At 30.9% G+C, this 23,611-nt stretch overlaps 2 protein-coding genes, 1 long non-coding RNA gene and 1 pseudogene across 5 annotated transcripts in view; 1 reads left to right on the top strand and 3 right to left on the bottom strand.

Moving 5' to 3' along the window:
- LOC140055697 (polyphosphoinositide phosphatase-like) overlaps nucleotides 1–2,226 on the bottom strand; it is a 41,110-nt gene extending 38,884 nt beyond the window's left edge. For both annotated transcript variants that reach the window (XM_072101068.1, XM_072101069.1), the window contains exon 1: nucleotides 2,050–2,226. The gene's annotated coding sequence lies outside the window, so the exon portion shown is untranslated. The remainder of the gene's footprint in view (nucleotides 1–2,049) is intronic.
- A 78-nt stretch (nucleotides 2,227–2,304) lies between these two features.
- On the bottom strand, nucleotides 2,305–6,130 carry LOC140054600 (uncharacterized). 2 transcript variants are annotated; one of them, XM_072099653.1, is made up of 6 exons: nucleotides 6,024–6,130; nucleotides 4,869–5,445; nucleotides 4,443–4,589; nucleotides 4,035–4,106; nucleotides 3,803–3,910; nucleotides 2,305–3,466 (listed from the first exon to the last, which is right to left on the bottom strand). In XM_072099653.1, exons 2-6 carry the CDS (start codon nucleotides 5,416–5,418, stop codon nucleotides 3,171–3,173), a joined length of 1,173 nt encoding a protein of 390 aa, XP_071955754.1. In that variant the 5' UTR covers nucleotides 5,419–5,445; nucleotides 6,024–6,130; the 3' UTR covers nucleotides 2,305–3,170. The 2 variants fall into 2 exon arrangements, with proteins under 2 accessions (XP_071955754.1, XP_071955755.1); XM_072099654.1 differs by having other exon boundaries at nucleotides 4,869–5,435; nucleotides 6,024–6,113.
- Nucleotides 6,131–6,710: 580 nt separating this feature from the next.
- Nucleotides 6,711–6,831, top strand: LOC140055795 (5S ribosomal RNA; annotated as a pseudogene).
- Nucleotides 6,832–19,810: 12,979 nt separating this feature from the next.
- On the bottom strand, nucleotides 19,811–21,137 carry LOC140055328 (uncharacterized). The gene is made up of 3 exons (XR_011846659.1): nucleotides 21,107–21,137; nucleotides 20,294–20,339; nucleotides 19,811–19,879 (listed from the first exon to the last, which is right to left on the bottom strand). It is a non-coding gene; the product is annotated as an uncharacterized lncRNA (long non-coding RNA).
- Between the last annotated feature and the right edge of the window lie 2,474 nt (nucleotides 21,138–23,611).

Raw genomic sequence — 23,611 nt, 5'->3', positions numbered from 1 at the left:
TGCCTAACAAATGTCTATTAAATACCCCTTTCACACCAAAACTCCGGAGACACCCCAGGGTTTGTGACTATTCGAAACGTCGAGAAACTCCGGAGATACCCCATTCACACAACCTAGCAACACTAAAATTAAATTATAAATACCGCCCTCTATTTTATTTGTTTACATAGTGACGATCATTAGAATCAATGTAATTGATATTTTTAATTAACATATTATTTTAAAAAGTCTCAGAAGTAATGTTTTATTAATACTATTTTTGAGTCAAAGGATGACTGCGCCCCAAAAACTCCGGAAATTGATTTTGGTACTTTTCACACCAAAACACCGGTGTGTTCCCGCAGTTCAACCCTGCTGTTTTGAACTCTGGAGTTTTTTGATTTTACCTTTTACCAAAACACTGGGGTGTCAACTCCAGAGTTTTGCTTTTGGTGTGAAAGGGGTATTAAGCTCTGTCTACACTATCAAACTAATTTGACAAAAACAAGTGTGATGTGCCCAAATATAGTGTTGATATGCCCAAGTATGGTAGTGATATGACATCATCATGTCCATATATGGGCACATCACATTTTTTGTCACATAAAGTTTGATAGTGTAGACAGAGCTTTAGATAGGTTAACGTCCAATCTGACTAAAATTATGTACTGTGAATGATCATTGGGATGTACTGTACTTTATGGCCCTCATACTGCTGTAAAAAAGTATGTGGGGTTATTATGACAATAGAAATAGAGATAGAGGTGTCACGATAAATATGGTCCGGGGCCAAAATCGGTCCGGCCGGACCAGTTTTGGCTCTAAAATTGTGGCCAAAAGCAGTCCGCCACTGCCAAAATCGGTCCGGGCTTTTCTTCTGTCGATTTTAATTGAATTACTAGGCCTATGATGCTGTTTTAAATTGTTTATGGCTATAAAAATATCCCATGATATATATTAGTAAGTTATCTTGTCGGATAAATACTATAAATAAATGTATTTTATCTAAAAACATGACTTAGGTGTTCACTCATATTACGGCCTGCCACACACTCACATGAACGGGTATGAGACGCTGATATTGCCAGCTAGATTTGATTTATGATTGAGGCCTTTTTCCTTCCTCGGCCTAATCAATATTGGATAATTTTTTTCTAATAATTGTATTGAATTGATATATTGATTGATTAACCATAAATAATTAATAAATTAAATTGTTTTTAACATCATGGGGAAACGAAGATGTTAAAAAAGAACAAAATGGATTAAAAACAGGCAGAGATACATATTGTATACAAAAAGCCTAACAATTAGTACTTATTATTGATGAGTTACTACTAATAATGATAATAAAAAAAACAGGCTTAATTTATAATATTAAAATAACAAATAAAACCCCATAGTTTTCAATATAATGACTAATCATGGCCTTTTTTTTTTAATGATATATACATTATGACTCATATTGCGCACCATATATTTGTAAGACCGGACCATATTTGGCGGCCAAAAACAGTCCTACTGCCCGGACCGATTTTATCCAGGCCGGACCAGTTTTGGCGGCCAAAATTGGTCCGGCCGGACAGGTTTTGGCAGCCATAAATGGTCCCCCGGACTGATTTTGGCAGCCAAAACTGGTCCGCCGGACCGATTTTGGCCCGGACTGATTTTGGCGTGACAGAGCCACCTTTTAAGCTGATACTTTACTTTTACAGAAATGATGGCATCTGTCCATGTATTATGGACCATGCATGCTCAGAACTTTTCTGTTCAAATTTTGCACAGCGCATCTTGGAACTTTAACTTGTGCAGTATGGAAAAAAGAACTTGAACCAAATCACACTAGATAGTGTGTTGTAGTTGTAAGTAGTTTACTCTACTGTAGCTTCCCTAGCCTACCTCCATATACAGTAGCCTGTTGTCAGCCTGCATCACACTCTGGTAGCTGCTAGCTTTGCACGCTTACTGGCTGGAGCGGGTAGCCTACTACTAGGGCTAGATCAACAACTAAGTTTATGTTATTTAAATTATTATGTAAACTACATTTTTATATTGATATTTATTTCTTACCTCTAATGATTTAGAATTGTTGCCTTTCCTTGCAAATCGTCAATCTTAAAACGGTCAAAACTGAATTTCTAGGTCAAACAGGATCTGATTTTGGTAGCTGCTGCTGACACACGTGGCATCATGACGGTTCAAAAATCAAAAGTTAAAAACAAATCTCACGTACGACACAGAGTGAAAGTCCAGTCATAAATTATTACATTATGATTATGATGGTTAAATATTTACACTAAATAAATATAACACAGTATGATTTGATTTGAATTTATTAAGAAAATCATTATAGAAAATATATACATACAAGGTGATAAAAGTACTGTACATCTAAAAAAATGATAAACAATAAAATAGTAAGTCACGCCTAATGTCCCTATACAAAAATTGGATTGGAAAAAAATAGAATAATGGCAGACAATGGTTTTTAATTAATATTAACAAACTATTTGGTCTTTTTATAATAAATCTGTTTTTCTACCGAAATGAAAAAAACTGTATTAAAACTGCCAAATGGCCCATTAAAAGTCTTAATCTTCATTTTTCATGTTGTTAAGGGTCCACTGAAAGAACACATCTGTTGTACTCACTTAGGCAAGATTTAGATTTATTTAACTAATAAAGATAACAAACTTTCCTAATGTAATACTCTGAGTAAAAATGGAATTCAATTATATGAGAGTAAAAAGATAAAACAATTACGGTTTATTTGTACAAATTTGGGCTTGAGAAATTAAAAAATAATAATAATGATAATGTTTTAGCGTCATAAGGGCCTCTATTTTAGAATACAAAAATTGTGGGCCGAGTTATGTGGTTTGATTTTGCCAAAAATGTGCAGCTAAAGTTTTGAATATAATAAAACATATAATAATATAATGCATTTGCGATAAAATGTTAAATCATAATGTGTATACTGTGACACGTGTCATGTGCGTTACAAAGAGAAACCTTTTTTTTAGGTTGGCCAATAGATCAGCGCAATTTTTATCCTCCAAAAAAACAAATTATGATGACCTAGAGGTCAATATTCCTAAAAAATTCTTCAGGCTCAATTTTAGTTGAAAATATTCCAGTATTTATGAAAATTTAATGTAATTTTTTAAGACATGTATGTCATTTTCTTAAATTTATAGGATACCACTAAGCATACTCCTAAATGACAACAAATCAAAAACATCTTTACCAAAGAGCACCACAGCAACTAGGACAGTGATAATAACCACAGCTATGGCTATTATTTGTAAAACTTTAGGAATCGGTAAAACAAATCCTAAACACAACCACCAAACAAAAAAATCATAGAAAATCAAGGTAGAAAATACACCTGCTAGTATTTCAAATGAATGTTTTGAAGGAAAAAAAATCCATCCTATGAAAAGCGGGACCAGAGCCACTATTAATCCTGATATGAAAAATGCGATTTCTGAAACACAAAAAAAAAAAATTGATCATGAGCATCACATAACTGGATTTGTTTCATATATTTTAGTGTATGAAAATTTAAACTAAGTACAATATAAAAAAATGCCTTTAAAAAAACCTTGTTTGCCAGTGGTTAAAATTATCTATTAACATTATAATCACTAAATGCCAAAAATGTTTATGGCAACTTTATTAACCAACATTCAAACAAATAAAACAATAACATCACACACTATATGAATTGGAGCTACTGAATGAACAAATTTAGAACTTAAATAATAATTAATAAACATTTTTTTTTTAAACCATCAATGATAATATACCATGTTTCATTTACCATGATTTGATGTAATGGCACCCTTAATGTAATCAAATTTCCACACTATAAAAACAGCAATCAGAGCAACTATTATTACAGAAATGATTACTGACCACAATAGAATTCCTGTAAAAAAAAAGAAAAAAACCGTAACTTTGATTTATTCTGAATAACTTTTTCAAATACTGCGATTTTTAGAAAGGATAAACATTTCATGTGTACACCCAGCAAAAACATTAATTTCATTTACCTTGTAATGCAAGATATGATATCGAAGCAGCAATCACAGCAACTAAAATGATTGCTGCTGTCCTTGATATTCCTGAAATTGAAAAAACAAAAACAAAAACATTATAATCTGTAAATTGTAGCATTGTTTTTTGTTCAACAACATAGTCTATACAGTTGTTGTTAAAAATACAACTCCCTGGTCTAGATACAGTATTCTGAATAAAGAATATTTTCATGAGTTGAAAGATTGACTGTAGAATAATAAAAATATTCTAGAATACTACCTACTGTTCTAAAATAAATTTTATTCAATGAACATGATCCTGCAAATAATAATTATGGGTTCATCAATAAAGATACTGTAGGCCTATATCATCAATGTTATCTTCATTATATATTTTGTCTTCCTTATACAAAATGCTCGTACCTTTATTCTCCTGAGCCTGTTGAAGTTTTGCGTCTTCTGACTTATCATCCACTTTCTGTTCATCTTTTTTCTCATGTTTTCTCTGTTTTAGCTTTCTTTTTGATTTTTCTGTGGAACGAGAATCCTCGTAAAGTTCAGGAACTTCACCTAAAAAAAAAAAAAAAGTTTTGATTTTTCATTAATTTTAGTTCTGTTTCCAATGTTAATAAAACAAAAAAACATTTTTTTTAATTATATTATTTATTGTTATTGTAAATTTCAAATCAAATGCAAGTTTATTTCCACAAATCAATATAATTAATGGAAAATATTTCCTTTTTATCATAAGTATAACTTAAGTAAAATGACTGTCAAAGAGGATATTATGTAAAAAACAAAATAAATTGTACATTTTATGAATTCAGAAAGTATATCTAAAATATTTACCCATACTCTGTATTTTTTGTAGTTCATCCTGTGATTTCTTTCCAAGATATTTTGCAAATTTCTTAATTTTATCTGGTTCATCTGCTAAAACTGTGTCACTTTCCAGTTCAAATATGGCATCCCACAAATTTTTGTATTCATATTGTCTCAATCCATAGTTATCGACAACATTTGTTAACGCAGTTGGTTTAGCTATTTCCACAGCCTTAAAAAGGTGTCTCCTATATGGCGACAATTTATTTTCCTTTGCATTGTGAATATAGTTACGATTAGCTTTTATATACTCTTCTACAAGTGCTTGGGCATCCACTGGACCTGTTAGCATTGTAATTTCTAAAAGAAGGCTGACATCATTAGGTGAGATAACACCTTTGCCTCTAATGACATCAAGTGCATTGAATAAAGTATTTCCATTGGAATGTTTATTGGTAAGGGTTCCTAGTGGTAAATAATCAAAGAGACAAAACTTCAGTTTCTTGTATTCTTTACCATCATACTTCTGACCAAGTTCAAATTTCAAATCGTCAAACTTGCTTCTTTGGTCTGCCATTGTGTGTATGTGTTTGTCTGAAAATAACTGTGAATGTTAAGTTAATTAATTCATTTAATAATTCAATACCATGATGGGTGTCTTTAGTCTGGAAAGAGTTTAGTTTGAGTACCAATTTATTATCAGCATTATTATCATCAAATACAAGGCAATTCTCTCAGGATATAAACCAAATAAAGGGCATCGTTTAATAAGTTCTGTATGTAGAATTTCTAAATAAAGGAAAACTTGATTTTTTTAAACATACATGAACAATATCATGGTCTACCAGTTTTGAGTGAGACAATTAGACAACCCTATATTGTAGGCCTACTATTCTGAATATACCATACCTACCATTAGCAGGTATAGACATTTTTACTACTAGTACTAAATGTACTATAATGATTTACTTATTACATTGTACATTATAATACAGCATAATCTCCTATAAAATACTGTAAACAGTGTGCTCTGGCTAATGGGGTATATCCAGAGAATGTTCTAGATTACAACATTTCTCTATGTATTAATTATACCATAAATAGAGGAAATAGTTTAGTTAAAACAACTTCCTATATGTCGGTAACTTATTCCAACAACTACTACTTAATAGGTTAACATACTTGCTATTAAATTGTCTCCTGGGTTATTCTGTCTCACAAAATGTACGTGTCTTCACCAAATTCATCAAAGCGCAACAGCAAGAATGAATATTAATGTACTAAACAACACCTTAAAGCAACTGAATTTCACGATTGTGTTGCAATACACCTGCACGCGTCATCACATGATATGCTACCACCAATCAATGACTGCAACGTAGGCCTACTATACTACTATTGGGTTTATTGTTATGCCAATTACACCTTTTATATTGAACAGGAAATGTCAGTGTTTAAATGTATACCTTTAACCAAAAATGCTAGCTACATGGGAAAAAAGGAATACTTGTTTATAATTACATATTTATGGAAGGAAAACATTTTATTTTGAATTTATGAACTATTAAGATTATAACTTGCATAAAACATTGATTTTCGAGACATGATTTTCATATACTGCAACAAGTGTAATTGCATACCAATGATTTAATGTATTGTACTGTGTAATTGAGTTTATATTGCCAATAACCTAGGCCCTTTTGAGTTGAACAGGAATGTTGCATGTTATAATAAGTAATATTATAAGTTTTATTCGTCCAACATGGGAAATTAGTAGTATATATTTTTATTCATCCCTCATAGATAATTAACAAAAAGGAGATGGATTACATCATCGTACAATAAAAAGTACAAATTACAACATCAAATATATACGGCCATACTGCGTTGAAACACCGGTTCTCGTCAGATCACCGAAGTTAAGCAACGTTGGGCCCGGTTGCGTTCTGGATGGGAGACCGTCTAGAAATAGCAGCTGGTGCTGTATATACTGGAGAGTGATGGTGTAATAATAATATCGGACTAGCATGTGATAGGCATGTGTTTGAGCCGATCTGTACCATACTAATTGCATGCTTAGGCAAGATGCTTTACTCTCATTGCCTCGTCCTTCGGATGAGATGTAAAGCCGTTGGTCCCGTGTACTTAACAGTGCACGTTAAAGAACTTGGTACACTATTCGAAAAGAGTAGGGGATCGTCTCCCGGTGTGCTGATCTGGTAGGCGCTGCACTGCTGGCTGCCGTGGGTCCGTGGAGGGCCTAATCCGAATTTCCTCAGTTTCCAGTAAAATTTGAGGACCAGTAATAATACATTTAACATTTACATTTAACATTTTTAACATTTAACATAAAACTCTTAAATCTTGAATCATAAAATGTTAATTGTAATAAAAATGTAATTTTAATTTTATTTATTTAATAGTCTGATGGCAGCAGGCACAAATGAATTAGACAGCCATGAGGCAACACTTCAAATTCCTTATAAAGAGCATGGTTAAAATTTTCTAAAGCTTGGTTCCCACTAGAACGCAAGGACGTAAACGCAACGCAAGCGTTTTAACCAATGACAAGCGAAGTTATAGACAGTTTGCAATCACAAGCGAATAAGTCATCGCTTGTGATTGGTCAATTTACTTGCGTTGCGTTACGTCCTTGCGTTGCGTCGCTGGCTAGTGGGAACCACGCTTCAATCACAAAAGGAATATAGGATAAAACCTGTTACTTTGGAAGTTAACAATTTTTTTGTAAGGAATTTGTATGCTTGACCCTGAGATAGAAACGACAGAACACTCTCCATAAAAGAGTTATAAAATATAAAAGAGTTATAAAATATTTTAACAATAGTTTTATCAACATAAAGTTTTCTCAGTAGGTAGAGTCTCTGATGTCCCTTTTTTGCTAAGTATCATTTCCGTATTTAATTTCCAGCTGAGGTTGTCCTACAAAAAAATTATTGCATCATACATAAAATTTTCAGGCATAAAATTACATTCATAAACAATACAATATACAAGATTAAAAAACATAAAACTTAATATCTTCTCACTTTCTTGTTATGGTGGATGATACCAGGGGATAAAAGAGTTAGCAAAGAGATTTGTTTTAATAATAATAATAATAATAATAACATTTATAAAGCGCAAGAGACAAAGGTTTCAAAGCGCTGTGTTTTCCAAGATCTGTGCAAGTAGTAGCGTGTGATTATGCTTCTCTGAAGAGATGAGTTTTGAGTTTAGTTTTAAATGTGATAACAGATTTTGATGAGCGTATTTCGAGGGGTAGAGTGTTCCAGAGTTTTGGGGCTGCGACAGCGAAAGCACGATCACCGTAAAACCGAGTTCTGGAACGGGGTCCAGGTTTTAAAAGAAGTCTGCTGGATGAACGAAGCGAAGAGTTGGTTGACGGAGTAATGATGTCACATATGTAGGCTGGAGCACATCCGTTGATGGCCTTATATGTCAGCAACAGGATTTTACCTTTTAGAAACCTCATCCTTTCTTGGTTAATAATCAAATGATATAATTGCATGTTTATGTAGAAAAATAGTTCATGTTGAATTTAACTTTGTAGGAATGAATGCAGCATATGCACAACATAGATATCTCTTTACATTTCACACAAACTACACTCAACTCTTCCAATACCGGACTCTCTGAAAACCTGAAACTCTCCCAATACCAGTTGAAACAGTCCAATACTAGATAGCATAGGATTCACGCTTATAACTTCTCACAATAGTTGCAGGCTCAGCTACAAGATGTTTCAGCTAACCAAAGAATCAACAAAACATCGTTCAAAAAACAGATTTTAAACAACGGAACCAAATGCAATAATTTCTCTATTGTTGTTAGGTAGCAGAACTATTGGTTTAGTCCAGCAAGTCTGAATTTTTACAAATAAAATACCGAAAATAATTCGGAATCAAATTTCATTAACCCATGCACAGTATAAATGTGGGTCGATACAGTATATTTATTTATCAATTGCAATATACAGTATTTTTTTCTTTTGCAAATATTGTACTGATTTTGAGCCAGTAACATAATGATATGCTCTATCACTTTGGTGTTTTCTCTCAGTAGTGTAATCATAATGCAATCTGAGTGTGCTAACAATTAATTATCATTCTTAGGGTGGTTTGCAACCCGTCAGTGTCTCCCGCTATTTCCTTCAAATCTCATGTCTAATTTGCTTGTCTGTACCTTGGTGGTATGTATGGAATACAGAAGTTAAATACTGAAAGGAAATAATAAGTATTTTACTACAGTACTAGCTGGCTACTACCTACTAACTATTCTATTATAATTAGGTCTATAGTACCTCAGTTAAAATATAATTCCTCCATACACTACAGAAACAGGTACATATGTATTCATTCATTTATTCATTTTAATTGTTCCACATAAAATAAGTAAAAGATATGACAAAGAAAAATTATTATTATTAATGTTAGTTTTAGATAGGACTAGGCCTGCTGATTACCCAGGAGGCCGTACCCAGACTATACCTGTATATTATTTATAAAAATAATCATATCCATACTAAATAACTATATTAAAACAAATTGAAGCACAGTCGTCAGTCCTAGTTCAGTCTAGTGTTGCTAAGCCTGCTACTGCCAGCTAGACTACAGTAGATAAACTGATAAAATACTTTTATTGCAACTTTTGGGTTGAATTATACAAAAATATATACTTATACTTAAATGAAAATATATCCTATCCATCAACAATAACAATCAAAATACACAAACCATCGAAGAACAGACAAAACAGAAGACAGGGGGAGAAACGACTGTGCAGTGATATTTATGCCTACCACTTGTGAAAGAGACCAAAGTTTACAATGAAATTTTTTGATCGTTCCGTTTTTACTTTTGGAATGCAAAATTCTTTAACTTGTCTTAAATTGTATCTAGATTTAGGCGCTTTTGGCAGAAGGTGATGTAGTCTATGGGAAGGGTTTTTAAGTTTCTGATAGTAATCCTTGCACAGTCTAGTTCGACGTTCACATAGCACAGGCACATTACATTGATCCATTGCTTTGTTGTAACTGAGCTTTGGGAACATGATTCTAAGTGCCCTACGTTGGATACTTTCCAGTTGGTCAGACTGCAATTTAGTCCCAGTCTACTGCTTACTCCAGTACCATAAATGACAGTCAAGGCTCGGCCCAGCTGCTGTATCAGTGGCTGCTAGTTTACTAGGCCTAATAAATCCCTGCTCGCCTAGGTCAGTAGTAGTAGTAGTAGAGCTAGGATAAACTGGTCTCCTTACGTTTAATATTTATTTCTTTTTATTTACCTATAATTTACAATTTTATTATTGTAATTGTTACTACCAAAGATAGTGTATATATACACACACGCCTCCTCTCTATAGTTTAACAGGTAGAGATACGCACATGGTGCAAAGTTTTAAAATAAAACAAGGCCATATAGATGGCTGCAGTCGCTTGCTCAAGTTAGTGTTTACCGACCTACCGACCGACCGTCCGTCCAACCGACCAGCATAGTGAGTTGTAGAGTCATGTTGCACGCGACTAAAAATATAAATTACATGGATAAAAGGGTACTCAATTCCTGTTTTTCTTTATACTTATATTTTATTTTATTAATACATTGTACACATTAAAACACAGTGTATACAGTAAATGTTTTTTGTTGTAAATTAATTTAAAATTTAAATCAAATATGCATGACCAACCAATCATTACCGTAATACCAAGAGCTTTCCCACAATGCAATAATTTTGTTCATCACAGCAGTTCAGATCATATTGGCTATCTGATTTGAATGAGAATTATCGGATTCTTAGATATCTGTAACAATTTTACACTCCATGGTTAAATGCTGTTCCACAGAACATTAGTTAATTATTGGTTCATTTATATTGGTTAATTTTTGTCTGCAGAGAGCAGGGCCAAAATTACAAGTGAGAACATTTTAGATTTTAAATAGTGTATTTAATAGTACTTCAACAGCAACATTTTATATTTCATGATAATCAAGATTATTTTACCTACACAGGTACATTTCAATACAAATTTGTTTAAATATATAATTTGTATTAAAGATATATTGTCCCCCTAAAATTTTTTTTTAATTGTTTGTTGAATATGCAATTTTAATGTCACATAAGAGTTATTCACTTTGACTAAAAAGTGGATTGAGAAAAAATATGTAATTTAAAGCAAAAAATTGTCTGTCGGATTTAAATTTACTGCTTTTTTTGTCTTTTTATAAGTGAAATAACAAATTCTATATTCTTTCGTTTTTTTTTCTACAGAAGTGAATAACTTTAATAAAACTGCAAAATTGCCTATTCAAATTCTGATTTTAGTAATCTTCATTTTTCATGTTTTTCTTTACAAAAATACTATGTACATAAAATATTATTAGGTCTACAATCAATTGTACCCATTGGTTTTAGAATATGTCAAACATTATAATTTGCAATCAATAAAAAGTACCTATTACTATTCTCTATAAGTTTTTATATGGCGCCCTAAAAAGAACAGAGCGCCTAACAATAAGTACAATACTACCATAATTAATTAAAAAGAAAAGTTTTAAATTGGCGTTTAAATAGAGGTGCCAAATTCGTTCCTCATAAATCGCCAGCTTTCCGATTAGATCGTGGACCGAAAAGTTGGGTGGGATCATTAGAGGAGCAAAGATGACACCTGTAATTGTACATGAAAGCTGATCACGATTAAACTAATTAAATCAAAAAAGGTACAAAGGAACAATTAACACAGTAAATATTTTAAGCTAAACTTTTTGAATGTTCCTGTATTGTTTTTCTTGTGTAAATTGCCTCCTTTTTTATATATAATTATCATTGGTTTTATACTTTTATACAAATTTTAATATTGAGAAAATGTAAATATCTTTGTAATACAGCTAAGGCTGCGATAATGATATTGAAATAAATGAAATGAAAAAAGAAAAATACATTTATAAAAAAAAAACAATAATTTTGTACAAAATTCTTTTTTTATATGAAGCCAATGGAGAGGTTATATATACTAATAAAAAGATAATGTAAAGTTAATGAGATCCTTGAAATAAACAATATTTATATTTCATGATTTTCAAAATTATAAAAGCAATTGCCATATAGTAGCCTATACCATTTTGTTTTTTAATTCTCTATTTATAACTTTTTTTGTAAAATGCTTGATGACAAAGTAACCTTCCCAAACATTTTTACAGAATTTGTTAACTGTTAAGAGATGAGTAATTGGCTGGTCAGTTTACTACTAGGAATGAATGCCTCATTTGAGGTTTGCCATGTGAATGATTATTACTTGACATGTTAAATTGCACTTGATAGCATCAGAAAACATGAATTTGCAGAATTTAAAAAACAACTTGTTGCCAATGGCCTTAAAAAAGTTTTTCAAGATTTGAAAAATTGGAAACTAAGACAAAATTGCAGTTTATCCTTGGAAACGACTATGTTTGTTGTGAATTGACGGATAAATTATGTAAGAGCCTTGTGAAAAAATCTGATCTCTTAAATTGTGTGTAAACTTATTACTGATTATTACTATATATTATTTGTATTAATTTAAATTTATAATGTTATTAATGTTATGTTGATTAAAGAAAAATGGGGATTTGTAGAGGCTAGATTTGGGGTGGGGAAGGAGTAGGTTTGTAAATATCAAAGGTACTGTTTCATTCATATTAAATTTGTATTATTATTGTTGTAAATTGTATAGTTAGCATTGTAATGTGGTTTTAGTAAATTTTGATTGTAGAACACACCTTCATATCGAAGTGTGCCACTGTTACAAAAGTAAATAAATACATTATTATTATTAGTGTCATGAGAATGATTAACATGAATACAGGTGAAGAGTATAATGAATGATTTGCATACAGTGAATCCAGGATCTTGGTAATGCGATGCATAAAACACAATTCTAGCCCAAAATTGACTTTAATATGTTAAAAAGAACATTAAAGGGTGTTACATATTTGAGGGCATCTTTACCATAAATCGTGAATGCAAATAAAATAATAACTATAAACACACAACCAACCTTTCCCAACTTAGATACTGGATTAACAAATTGGAAAAACATTGAACCAACGAATATAAGAAGTGAAATGCAACCTCCTTTTTGGATTCCAGATACATCATCATAATAATTAATTAATACAAGTAACATGATGATGATGAAAGGTAGGAAGACAATGCATTTACCATAATTTGATTGTTTAGCCTCCTGAAGGAAACCAAATGTCAATGCTATGAAATGGGCAATCAAAGCCACTAGAGATCCAGAAATTAATAACCATGAGATTCCTGAAATAGAAAAAACAAAGGAAATATTTTAGTATTTGGTTCTTGTAAGTTGTAGCAGCACATATTGTTATTTGTTTGACAATATAGCCATAACCAAATCTTATGTCAGATTTTTCAAATATTGTATTGTTTATTTGTGGAAAGTTTAATCTTAGGAAGCATTACTATAGTATTTACTTGCTGGTAAAATAAACAATACATTCTAATAAAGTACTGAATTAATATTAAATTAGCAAAACAACATGATACTGTATGTATTATGGGGTCTTATTTAATTCACCATAATACTAAAATGATAGGTGGGTCTATGTTTCATTTACCATAGTGTAATGTTTGCGCAGCTTGAAAGTAATGGTATGACCATGCTACAAGGACAATCAGTGCCACAAATAACGACCACAGGAATTCTGAAATAGGAAAAAAAACATTAAATAGTATGTTTTCTCTCAAAAACATGAACCAATAAAGATGTATGAAAACTTTGAAAAATCCAATTTGTAATTCGCTTTTGCAAAAAAATAATTTTGCTTATATATAAGACAAAATCAAAAACCCATTGACAATGTGTTTCCGGTTGACTAATTAAAAAATTAAAATTTACGGACTTACCAGGTACAGTAAATAAATATATTTATTTAATTCAATTTTTCTGTCAAACTATTATATGATATTAAAATGGCCTATTCACAAAAAAATATTTTTTTCAAGGGCCAATATATCTGTTGTATATCCAGCTGTTACCAATATTGTTAATCCTTCAGAAACAAACATAACAAAATTAATGTATTTTTACAAGCCTCTGGATCCTTTTCCCCACCCAGCCCATTAAAAATGATATTGTGCTTTGAATGCATGGCCCCTCTGTTGGGCAAATATGATTTACATTTAGTTGTTTTACCTTTTTTTCCCCATTTTACCATATCTTTTTTCCCTCTTGTTGATGCATTCGTTTGTTTGATGTCAGTAGCATTATCAGAATCAACTTCTGTTGCTGCAGGCTGAAGATCATCAAAAACATCATCTTAAAAAAACAAATGACATTTTTATAATCTCTATTAGTTTTGTTTGTTATTTTTAATATGAAATGAGAAAGAAAAAAACACTTGTTGCCAGTGCCATAAATTGTTTTCATTAATTGAAATTTAATTTAAAATTAAATTAAGGTTTAATTTCAACAAATAAATAAAAATAATTGAATGGTTATCTATGTACTGTATATACTCTTTCTTCACTTCATTCAGTGTAAACTCTTCCATTAAAAATATTAAATACCTGGGTTAACATTTGCAGACACAGGCGTTTCATTGCCAACTTGTCCATCAGTTTGTGCATCAACAGAGCTGAAGTTAAAATCATTTTGTAGAAAAGAAAATTAAATGTATAACTGTAAAAAAACAGGATGCTAGTTAAAAATTAAGCTGGGTGGCCTCCATATAATTATAAAAAATCATTATCTCATTCTATTTAAATACATATATTTTTTATCACGACATATATCAGACTAGGCATAGGTTGTTTAATTGGTAATATTTTTATATGTACCTTAAAAAAAGTGTATTAATGAATTTGCAGTAAAAGTGCATTGTTTATCCTGCTCCAAAATACAATGTTATAATTAGTTAAATTATTTATTTACCTTGAACTTGAAAGCTGGCTGGTTCTTCTTTCAGGAAGATTTTGATTGTTTTGCACTAAAATAAAAACACCATTTAAAAAAAACATCAGAAAAACTTTCTAGGCAAATTTTAAGCATGATTTGTATGCTTTCTGTGAAAATAAAATCCTAAATGTTTAGAGATTCACTTCTCTGTGCCATAAATTATTTGCATTCATTGATTTTACAAATGTTATCGCATTTAAAATTAAATAAGGTTTTACACAAATCAAAATAAAAATTGAACATATATTTATATTCTTTTATAAAAAAAAAGTAAAAATGACAGTAGAAAAGAAGACAAAATTGATAATCTGGATCCATTCAATTCTGAACTGATGTGCTCCAGTGTAAGAAAATGAGAGATACCGCATACTTATTGCACATTCTTTCTTTACTTCATTCAGTGTACACTTTCTTCCATTCATTTCATTTCATTTACATTTATTTGAAACAGTCCAAAAAAAAAACAAGCATACATTTACATTTGAGGGCGTTTTGGACCATGTGGATATTTAGGATTTTGCTCTCTCAAGGGCTCCAAAATTATCCGGTTTTAATTATTTTATAAACAGAATTTGTGGTTAAGTGTCATTTATATCTTATTTATGTTGGGATTCTGTAAAATTAGCACCTGGTTTGGTTTGAATCTGATGTTAACACGTTATCCAAAAGCTAGGCCTAGGCCACAAACCGGAAGCTACTAGCCAGGCAGTGTTCACTCTAGTGACTAGCTGAGTGAGGTGAGCAAGAGTACACGTGGGAATAGGCTATACAACAAACAAGGATGCCTAGACCTAAGACCGTTAAAGGAAAAGGGAAAGAGGATGAGGTGTTAATAGTTGGAGATGAAGACTCGGCAGATGATGTTCCAACAGATGCAGTTTTGAAACAACTATCTGATATAAAAGACCAAGTCAAGTTTATACCCAGTCTCTTCCATGGAATTCTTTAACAAACTAATTGAAGAAAACTGTGTTAAGATGAAAAGCATTGAGCAAGAAAATAAACAACTGAAAGAAGATAACGAAGATCTTACGAGAAGAGTGGAGAAATTAGAGAAAGAGCAGGATGAACAGAATCAGTATAGCAGACGAGAGAATATTGAAATAAGAGGTATATCACAAATTGCAAATGAAAATACTGAAGATATTGCACTGAAAGTTCTAAAGGAAATCGACAGTAGTATAAAAAAAGAGGACATCGAGGCGTCACATAGGATTGGTAATCGAGATAGAACAGACAGACCAATAATTGTCAAATTTTGCAGCAGAAAGAAGCGTGATCAAGTATATAATGACAGGAAAAAGATTAGGAATACAACTACTGATATGCTTGGATACACAGGTAAAAACCACATATATGTTAATGAAAACTTAACTCAAAAGAAACGTAGTCTTATGGGAAAAATAAACGATATAAGGAAGACAAAGAACTATAAATATTTGTGGACATACAATGGGCGCATCTATGTACGCAAACAACAGGGTTCAATGTTGATTGTTATTAATAGTGAAGATGATATTGGTAAAATTGTATAATAATGCTAATAGTTTTTCTGTACTTAAATATATATTTATATGGTTTTAATGGCTAACCAAAATCTAGATTATCAATTACATAATAGCTGTAAGACATATTCGTCATCTGAATTTTGTAATTTTTTTGATAATAAATCTCAATCAGTGTTTTCAGTATCTCACATTAATATTAGATCGCTTAACAAGAACTTTGAAGAATTTAAATTATTTTATGAGGAATTGGTTCAAAGTAAATTTAAAATTATAGCCTTGTCGGAAGTGTGGCAAGTTACAAACAAGGATTTGTTTAAAATGAATAATTACTCGTTGGAAACTAAATGTCGTATTAATCAAAGAGGAGGTGGAGTAGGAGCGTACATACATGATTCAATTAATTATACGGCTATTGATTATAATGTACATCATTCTGAGTCTTTATGGCTAGAAATAGATGTTGGTCAAAATAAATCCCTCATAGTTGGAGTTTTATATAGGCAACCAAATACAAACGTTGAGGAATTTATTGAAAGCCTAGAATTGTCACTTGCAAATATTAAACAACAAGGTACTGAATGCATATTAATTGGGGATTTTAATATTAATGCAAGTAATTTAAATGCTGCAGATGCTTTAAGTCTAAAAAATAGCTTGTCTTGCTTAAACTTTATACAACTTATTAATGTATATACACGAATAACCAGTAGTTCAAGAACAACAATTGATCATGTATATACAAATATCCATTCTAGATTTTTAACTTCAGGAACCATAGAATTAGATATATCAGACCATTTGGCTACTTTTTGTATGTTAGAGAACTTTAATGACTACTTCCAACAGACTGATCAAATCAAATTTAGAAAATTTTCCAAGTTTAATATCCAACACTTCCAACATGATCTTATGAATGTAAATTGGTCTGAAGTATTTGATAGTCAAGAGGTAAATTCTGCTTACACAGAGTTTAAAAGGTTATTTCTAGAAGTTTGTAATAAACATGCACCATTAGTTTTAAAAACTGTTAACCCAAGAAAGAAACTAAAGAAACCATGGATTAATTCTAGTATAAAAAAATCAATTAAGCATAAACATAGGTTATTTTCAAAGGTAATAAAAAGTAATTACAATGTAGATATGTTAGCAAAGTATAAACGATATCGAAATTGTCTTACAAACACCTTAAGAACAGCAAAACAGAAATATTACTCAGATCAATTTGAAGAAAAGTGTGGTAATACAAATAAAATATGGGAAATTATTAATGATATTTTAGGAAGAGGTAAGAAGAAAATGAAATTACCTAATAAATTAGAAATTAAATCATGTGATGGCAATGTTAATATAGAAACTAATCAAACAGCAATAATTAATGGTTTTAACGATTATTTTGTTTCAATTGGAAAAAATCTTGCAGAAGAATGTATTGATAACACAAATGTAAATCATAATATATATTTATCAACTGTACCCCAGAATTCATTATTTTTCAATTATGTTGTTGATGAAGAAGTAAATGATATCTTAAAGGGTTTAGATAAGAATAAAGCTGTAGGCTTGGACCAAATTAATCCTAAATTAATTATATATGCAGCAGATTATATATCTAGACCTTTTACGTACAGTATATAATTAATTTGTCACTATCTACAGGGATCTTCCCTGATGACTTAAAAAAAGCAAAGGTATTTCCATTATTTAAAAAGGGTCTGCCATCAGATCCAGGGAATTACAGACCAATATCTGTATTGCCACAATTTAGTAAAGTATTTGAGAAAATTATAAATAAGCAACTTTTATGTTATTTAAGTAAATTTGATTTATTATATCATCAACAGTATGGATTTAGAGAAGGGTACAGCACAAAACTTGCTATTATTGAGTTAGTACAAAATTTGTCTGAGAAATTAGATAAGGGAAACATAGTTGTTGGAATATTTTTAGATCTAAAGAAAGCATTCGATACAGTCAATCATCAAATACTACTGGATAAGTTAAGTGCATATGGGATAAGAGGGTTGCCATTAGCTTTATTTAAAAATTATTTATATAATGGGAAGCAATGTATCAGTGTAAATGGAATAGAGTCTAATGAGAATTCAATAACTTGTGGAGTACCACAAGGGTCGGTCTTAGGACCTACATTGTTTCTTATTTATGTAAATGATATTGTAAACTCTTCTGACTTTTTTGATACACGATTATTTGCAGATGATACTAGTTTATTTTGTTCTTTTAATCCTCATGAAATTGTTGACCCAACAAATGTAAATGAGCAGTTGAAACATATAGTAGATTGGTGTGATGTTAATAAGTTGACAATTAATTCTAAAAAGACAAATTATATTATATTTCGTAATCAGCATACAATAATTGAAGTAAAGGGGGATATATACATAAAGGAATCAAAATTAGATGAAGTTGAAGCTACAACTTACATTGGGGTAGATATAGATAATAGACTTACATGGAAAGTGCATTCTAATAAGGTTAATAAAATCATTAGTTCTAAGGCTGGTTTATTGTACAAACTTAAATATGTTGTACCCCAATCAATTTTGGTGCTTTTATATAATTGTTTTATTTTGCCTCATATTTCATTTGCATTAGAAGCTTGGGGTAACACTTATAAAACTCATTTAAAACCAGTATATTTAACACAAAAACGTATTATACGCACATTGACTTATTCTGATAGACTAGCACCAACATCATTATTATTCAAAGAACTTAAAATTTTAAATATTTATCAGCAGCATCAGTATTTAATTACTTTATTTGTTCATGATAGTTTACATGGTAAATTTCCAGATACAACTCCTAAATATTTTTTGTATATTAATTTTCGTTATTCATCAAGGTCTCAGACTAGAGAAAAGTTGTATGTACCAAAATATAGAACAAACATAGGACAACATTCCATCAAGTATTCTGGTGCAAAGCTCTGGAATGAAATCCCGGATGATTTAAGGTTTCTAACAAAAAGCAAATTCAAAAAAGAAATGAAAACATACTATTTGTTTGTATAATGATATTTATTTATTTTATAAGAGAATTAATTATATTGTATATATTTGAGAGAAAGTGTATTTAAAAAAAAAAAAATGTTTATGTATATTAATTTTATTTTAGACAAGTAGCCCTAATTTATTTATATAACTATTTATACTTCAATGTTTAGGGGCTGAACTTGATTAGTTTTAACTATTTTTTAGCCCTTCCCTTGATATAATTATTTTTATTTGTATATTATTACAATGTTTATAATTTATATTTATGGGTAAATAAAGAAAGAAAGAAAGAAAGAACAATAAGTTATATGGTAACAATACATAGGAGTTGTTTCAGGGATCAGAAATAGAAGTAAAAGAACGTGTCTTATACCAACCCCTAAACAGAAAAAAGACAAAGAAACAACTGCATGACATATAATTTGCTAATGTTAGATATATAAATAATAATCATTAAAATGTTAAATACCTGGGTTAACATTTGCAGACATAGATGTTTCGTTGCCAACTTGTCCATCAGTTTGTGCATCAACAGGGCTGAAGTTTAAAAAAATGTGTGAGAAAAACAATTAGAAAAATCTATCATCACAAGAAATATCAGACTAAGTTGTTTTACTGGATAAATATTCATATATTTTAAATTGTTACATTTAAAAAATTATATTTTAATGAATTTGTTTTTTAAAAGCAGTAAAACTGCATTGTTCATCCTGCTTCAAAATACAATTAGTTAAAGTCTTATTCCCTATGTTTTTTAGATCTAATGTAAAGTCACAAACTACATTTAATGTAAAAATAAAGACCGCCCATGAGAGGACAGTCAACGATTGACCCCATTCAACGCATTAAGTAGTGCATTGTTTCTCTCTTTCTATCATAATTTAGTGCATTGTTTTTACAACACGTCAACATATTGTAGGGAATGCGACTAATATGGGATTATTTATTTACCTTAAACTTGAATGTTGGCTTTCTGGAAGATTTGGATTCTTTTTTACTGAAAATAAATTTCAAAAAAATGATAATTTTCTACGCAAATATTAAAGATGTATTGTCCCTTTGTCAAATTCCAAAAAAATAAAAATAAAAAGATTTCGAAAAAAGGTGGGTGATTTTGAAGTATCATAATAGTTAATAACTTTCACCAAAAATTAGTCAAAAAAAAAATCATTTAACTGAAATACAGACGTTTTTTGGTTCAAAAAATAACTTTGACTTCCAGTCAAAGTTTTCGATCAAAACATATCTTATAACGCAATGCGCTTATTTGGCTACTCTGTATGCATAATCATAAAACTTCCTCGCGATCTGTGTGAAAACATCTTCTCAACCATGACGAGTTGTAAACAATCCTAATTAGCATCATGCATAATGTATACTTATGGTTTGAAATCTTTGTTTACTTTCGCTCGTGACTATTTTCCAGACGAAATGTAATCAAATTAATTTAGCTGTTAATTACATAAAATTGTTGTTTTTGGCTCGAATTTTCAACTTAAAGTGAATAACTTTAATATTACTTTGATATGGCCAATTAAAATTAGTATATTTTGACCTTCATTTTTTTGTGTTTCAAGGGACAATACATCAATACATAAAATTTGTATGCTTTCTTTGAAAATAACTTATCCTTTTTGTAGAAGGAGTTTTATGATTAAATAAGATTATGAACTACCAATACAAATGTTTAGTGATTATGTCAATCAATGAAAACCAGAGCTTTTTTAACGAAGAAATTATAAGAATCACAACATAAAAGCTTACAATAAGCATCAAGACAATTCTTGGCCATTATTAACTCAGAAATTCCCAGATTTTCTTGAAACTTTTTTAAATTAACTTTATCATTGCTGAGGATATCTTTATCCAAGAGGTACTGCAGACTTTTATACACACTTCCCTTCACATTTTGCTCTTTAATTCCAGCTCCTCTCTCTTCATGGCTGTACAAATAAATAAAATTGTCCCATTCTTTAGAAATGGGAATGGTGCTCCGAACATTGATGAGCATTCTTGTAAAAGGGGAAATCAATTGAGAATGTTGTTTGCCAATTTGTTCTTGTTTGCCAATTTGTTTTAAGAAACCATTTTTCAAATCTAATCTTCCCATTGACTGTAGTGCGTCACAGATAATAGAAAATTCATCTGGGAGAATGCACTGGTTTTCCAAAAGACAAAATATTTCATTTGTAGTCTTGCTGAAACAGTTATTCTTCAAAACAGATGATGAAATAAATCTCAAAGTGTCAAGCTCTTCTTCTTTTACAATGTTGTTTGATAAGTACACAAGAGCATTGCTGAAAACAGGATTGACCATCTTCACTGAAACCTATAAAGAAAATTGTAAGATGTCAAGTTTTAGTGTAGAGATTGAATCAAGTATTTTAAAGTAATGTTTTGTAATGTAAAAAAAAAAAAAACATCTAAAATACCCAGGTCTTTAATAATGGACAAGATGGAGCCATAAAATCAGAGAAAGTTATACATCTAAGACACATTTTTTGGATAAGTAAAATAGGATATAGATGCGACTTATACGCACTACCCCAGACTTTTTGAATTGATTGAATAAATGATTTATAATGCATAAGTAATATATTACGGGGTACAATATGGCGTAAACTAAACAGATTTCTTTTTATCCTATTTTTAATAAAGCTTATATGGCTATTCCATGTGATATGTTTAAGTCTAATTTAACACCTACAAACTGAATTTCATGGATTTGATCGGTAGGCAGCATAATTGAAGATTTTTTGACATAAAATAAATGAAACAATATTTGTAGATTTTATAAACAAAATGTGCAGCAAACTACCAACATCCAACTACCAACTTCCGACCGTCTGTGGGATAGAAGTTTTAAGAGGGGCCGTATTTTGTTGTAGTTGTAGGTACATATTATATGAATAAAAAAAGATTTGTGTTACTTCTTTTTATAAGTATAAACGAATACATGTTAAATATTACGAATACAGTACTGTTTGTTTTATTAAATGACCTTTTGTCGTCTTTATTAAATGAACTACTGTTATCGATAAATTACATTTTTTATTTATAACTTTTTGTAACTTTCTGTATCTATAAATCCATTAAAATTATTCAATATCCACCTTCTGTGGAATAGGGAAGGATACCTAATAAATTAGAAATAAAGAGTAAAATAGTATATAATATACTATATTAACTATAGGAACCTGCAATTAATTCTGCAGCGTGCAGGGTCATTTGCCATGCGGCCATTTGCCACCCTGCCTGTTGCCATCGAGCATGTTGCCACCCGGTCTGTTGCCACCATGCCTGTTGCCATCCGACTTGTTTCCACCAGGTCTGTTGCCACCCTACCATTTGCCACCTGGCCTGTTGCCACATAGGTTCTTTCCACCTGCTTTTCATTTGACAGAAAAATTATGAGGGGGAGCTGGCGAGATTGCGACAAAGGCGCATAGCGTCTCTGGGCTAATATAAGTTTATAATTTTCCAAGCCCTCAGTACAATTACTTGTGACTAGGGGAAAATTCATTAAACTGTCTGGAATCCACCGGTCTATAACCAACGATGGTGAGTTAAATTACCACTTGACGGTATTGACGGTATTTATCTAAATTTATATTGATTTCATTAAACAAGGTGGGCTTACATGAGATTTTACTAAATAACAACTATCGGAAAATAACCCCCAAACCTCTATACTATAGAAAAGCAATTTATTAGCTAAATGATTGTTTCCGAAAAAACATTTTGTTCTTGAATTGAGACGACATTTAATTGTAAGCTTAATTAAGAAGTGCAAATGTTTATTCAATTTATAATAAAATCAATGACTCCTCTCAGATCAGGTGGCAACAGGCCGGGTGGCAACAGGTCGGGTGGCAAAACAGGCCTAAAGTGGAAAAAGCCCATGTGTAAAAAGGCCGGGTGAAGAAATGGTAATTGGCCGGGTCATTATAAATTATTTTAACTATTAATTTCTTCTTAAATTAATTTTTTTTTCAGAAACAACATTTTTTACAATGATTTTCAAAGAGCACACATTCACAAACTTCTTGTAACCGCAAAATTAAAAACAAACATCATATACATTGTTAGGCCTAAAAAACATTCATATACCTAACAAATATTGACTAGAACCAATTATAACCGCAAAAGCATATCAGTGACGCTCCATATCGAATACCGATTCGGATTTTATCGGAACTATCGATTTTACCATATCGCGAACACAAGACTATTTATCCGGGAGCCCATAAAGATTTGTTTAGCATTGCG

This window comes from Antedon mediterranea, chromosome 7, assembly GCF_964355755.1.
Source record: "Antedon mediterranea chromosome 7, ecAntMedi1.1, whole genome shotgun sequence".
Lineage (NCBI taxonomy): Eukaryota > Metazoa > Echinodermata > Crinoidea > Comatulida > Antedonidae > Antedon > Antedon mediterranea.
This window is presented reverse-complemented; position numbering and strand designations above follow the sequence as displayed.

What these genes read in the sequence shown, in the direction of transcription:
- LOC140054600 (XM_072099653.1), bottom strand. Translation starts at nt 5,418, where the DNA reads ATGGCAGACCAAAGAAGCAAGTTTGACGATTTGAAATTTGAACTTGGT. An exon ending in ACAAAAAATACAGAGTATGG is followed by an intron (nt 4,590 to 4,868) that starts GTAAATATTTTA and finishes TTTTTTTTTTAG; the next exon opens with GTGAAGTTCCTGAACTTTAC. An exon ending in ATCATATCTTGCATTACAAG is followed by an intron (nt 3,911 to 4,034) that starts GTAAATGAAATT and finishes TTTTTTTTACAG; the next exon opens with GAATTCTATTGTGGTCAGTA.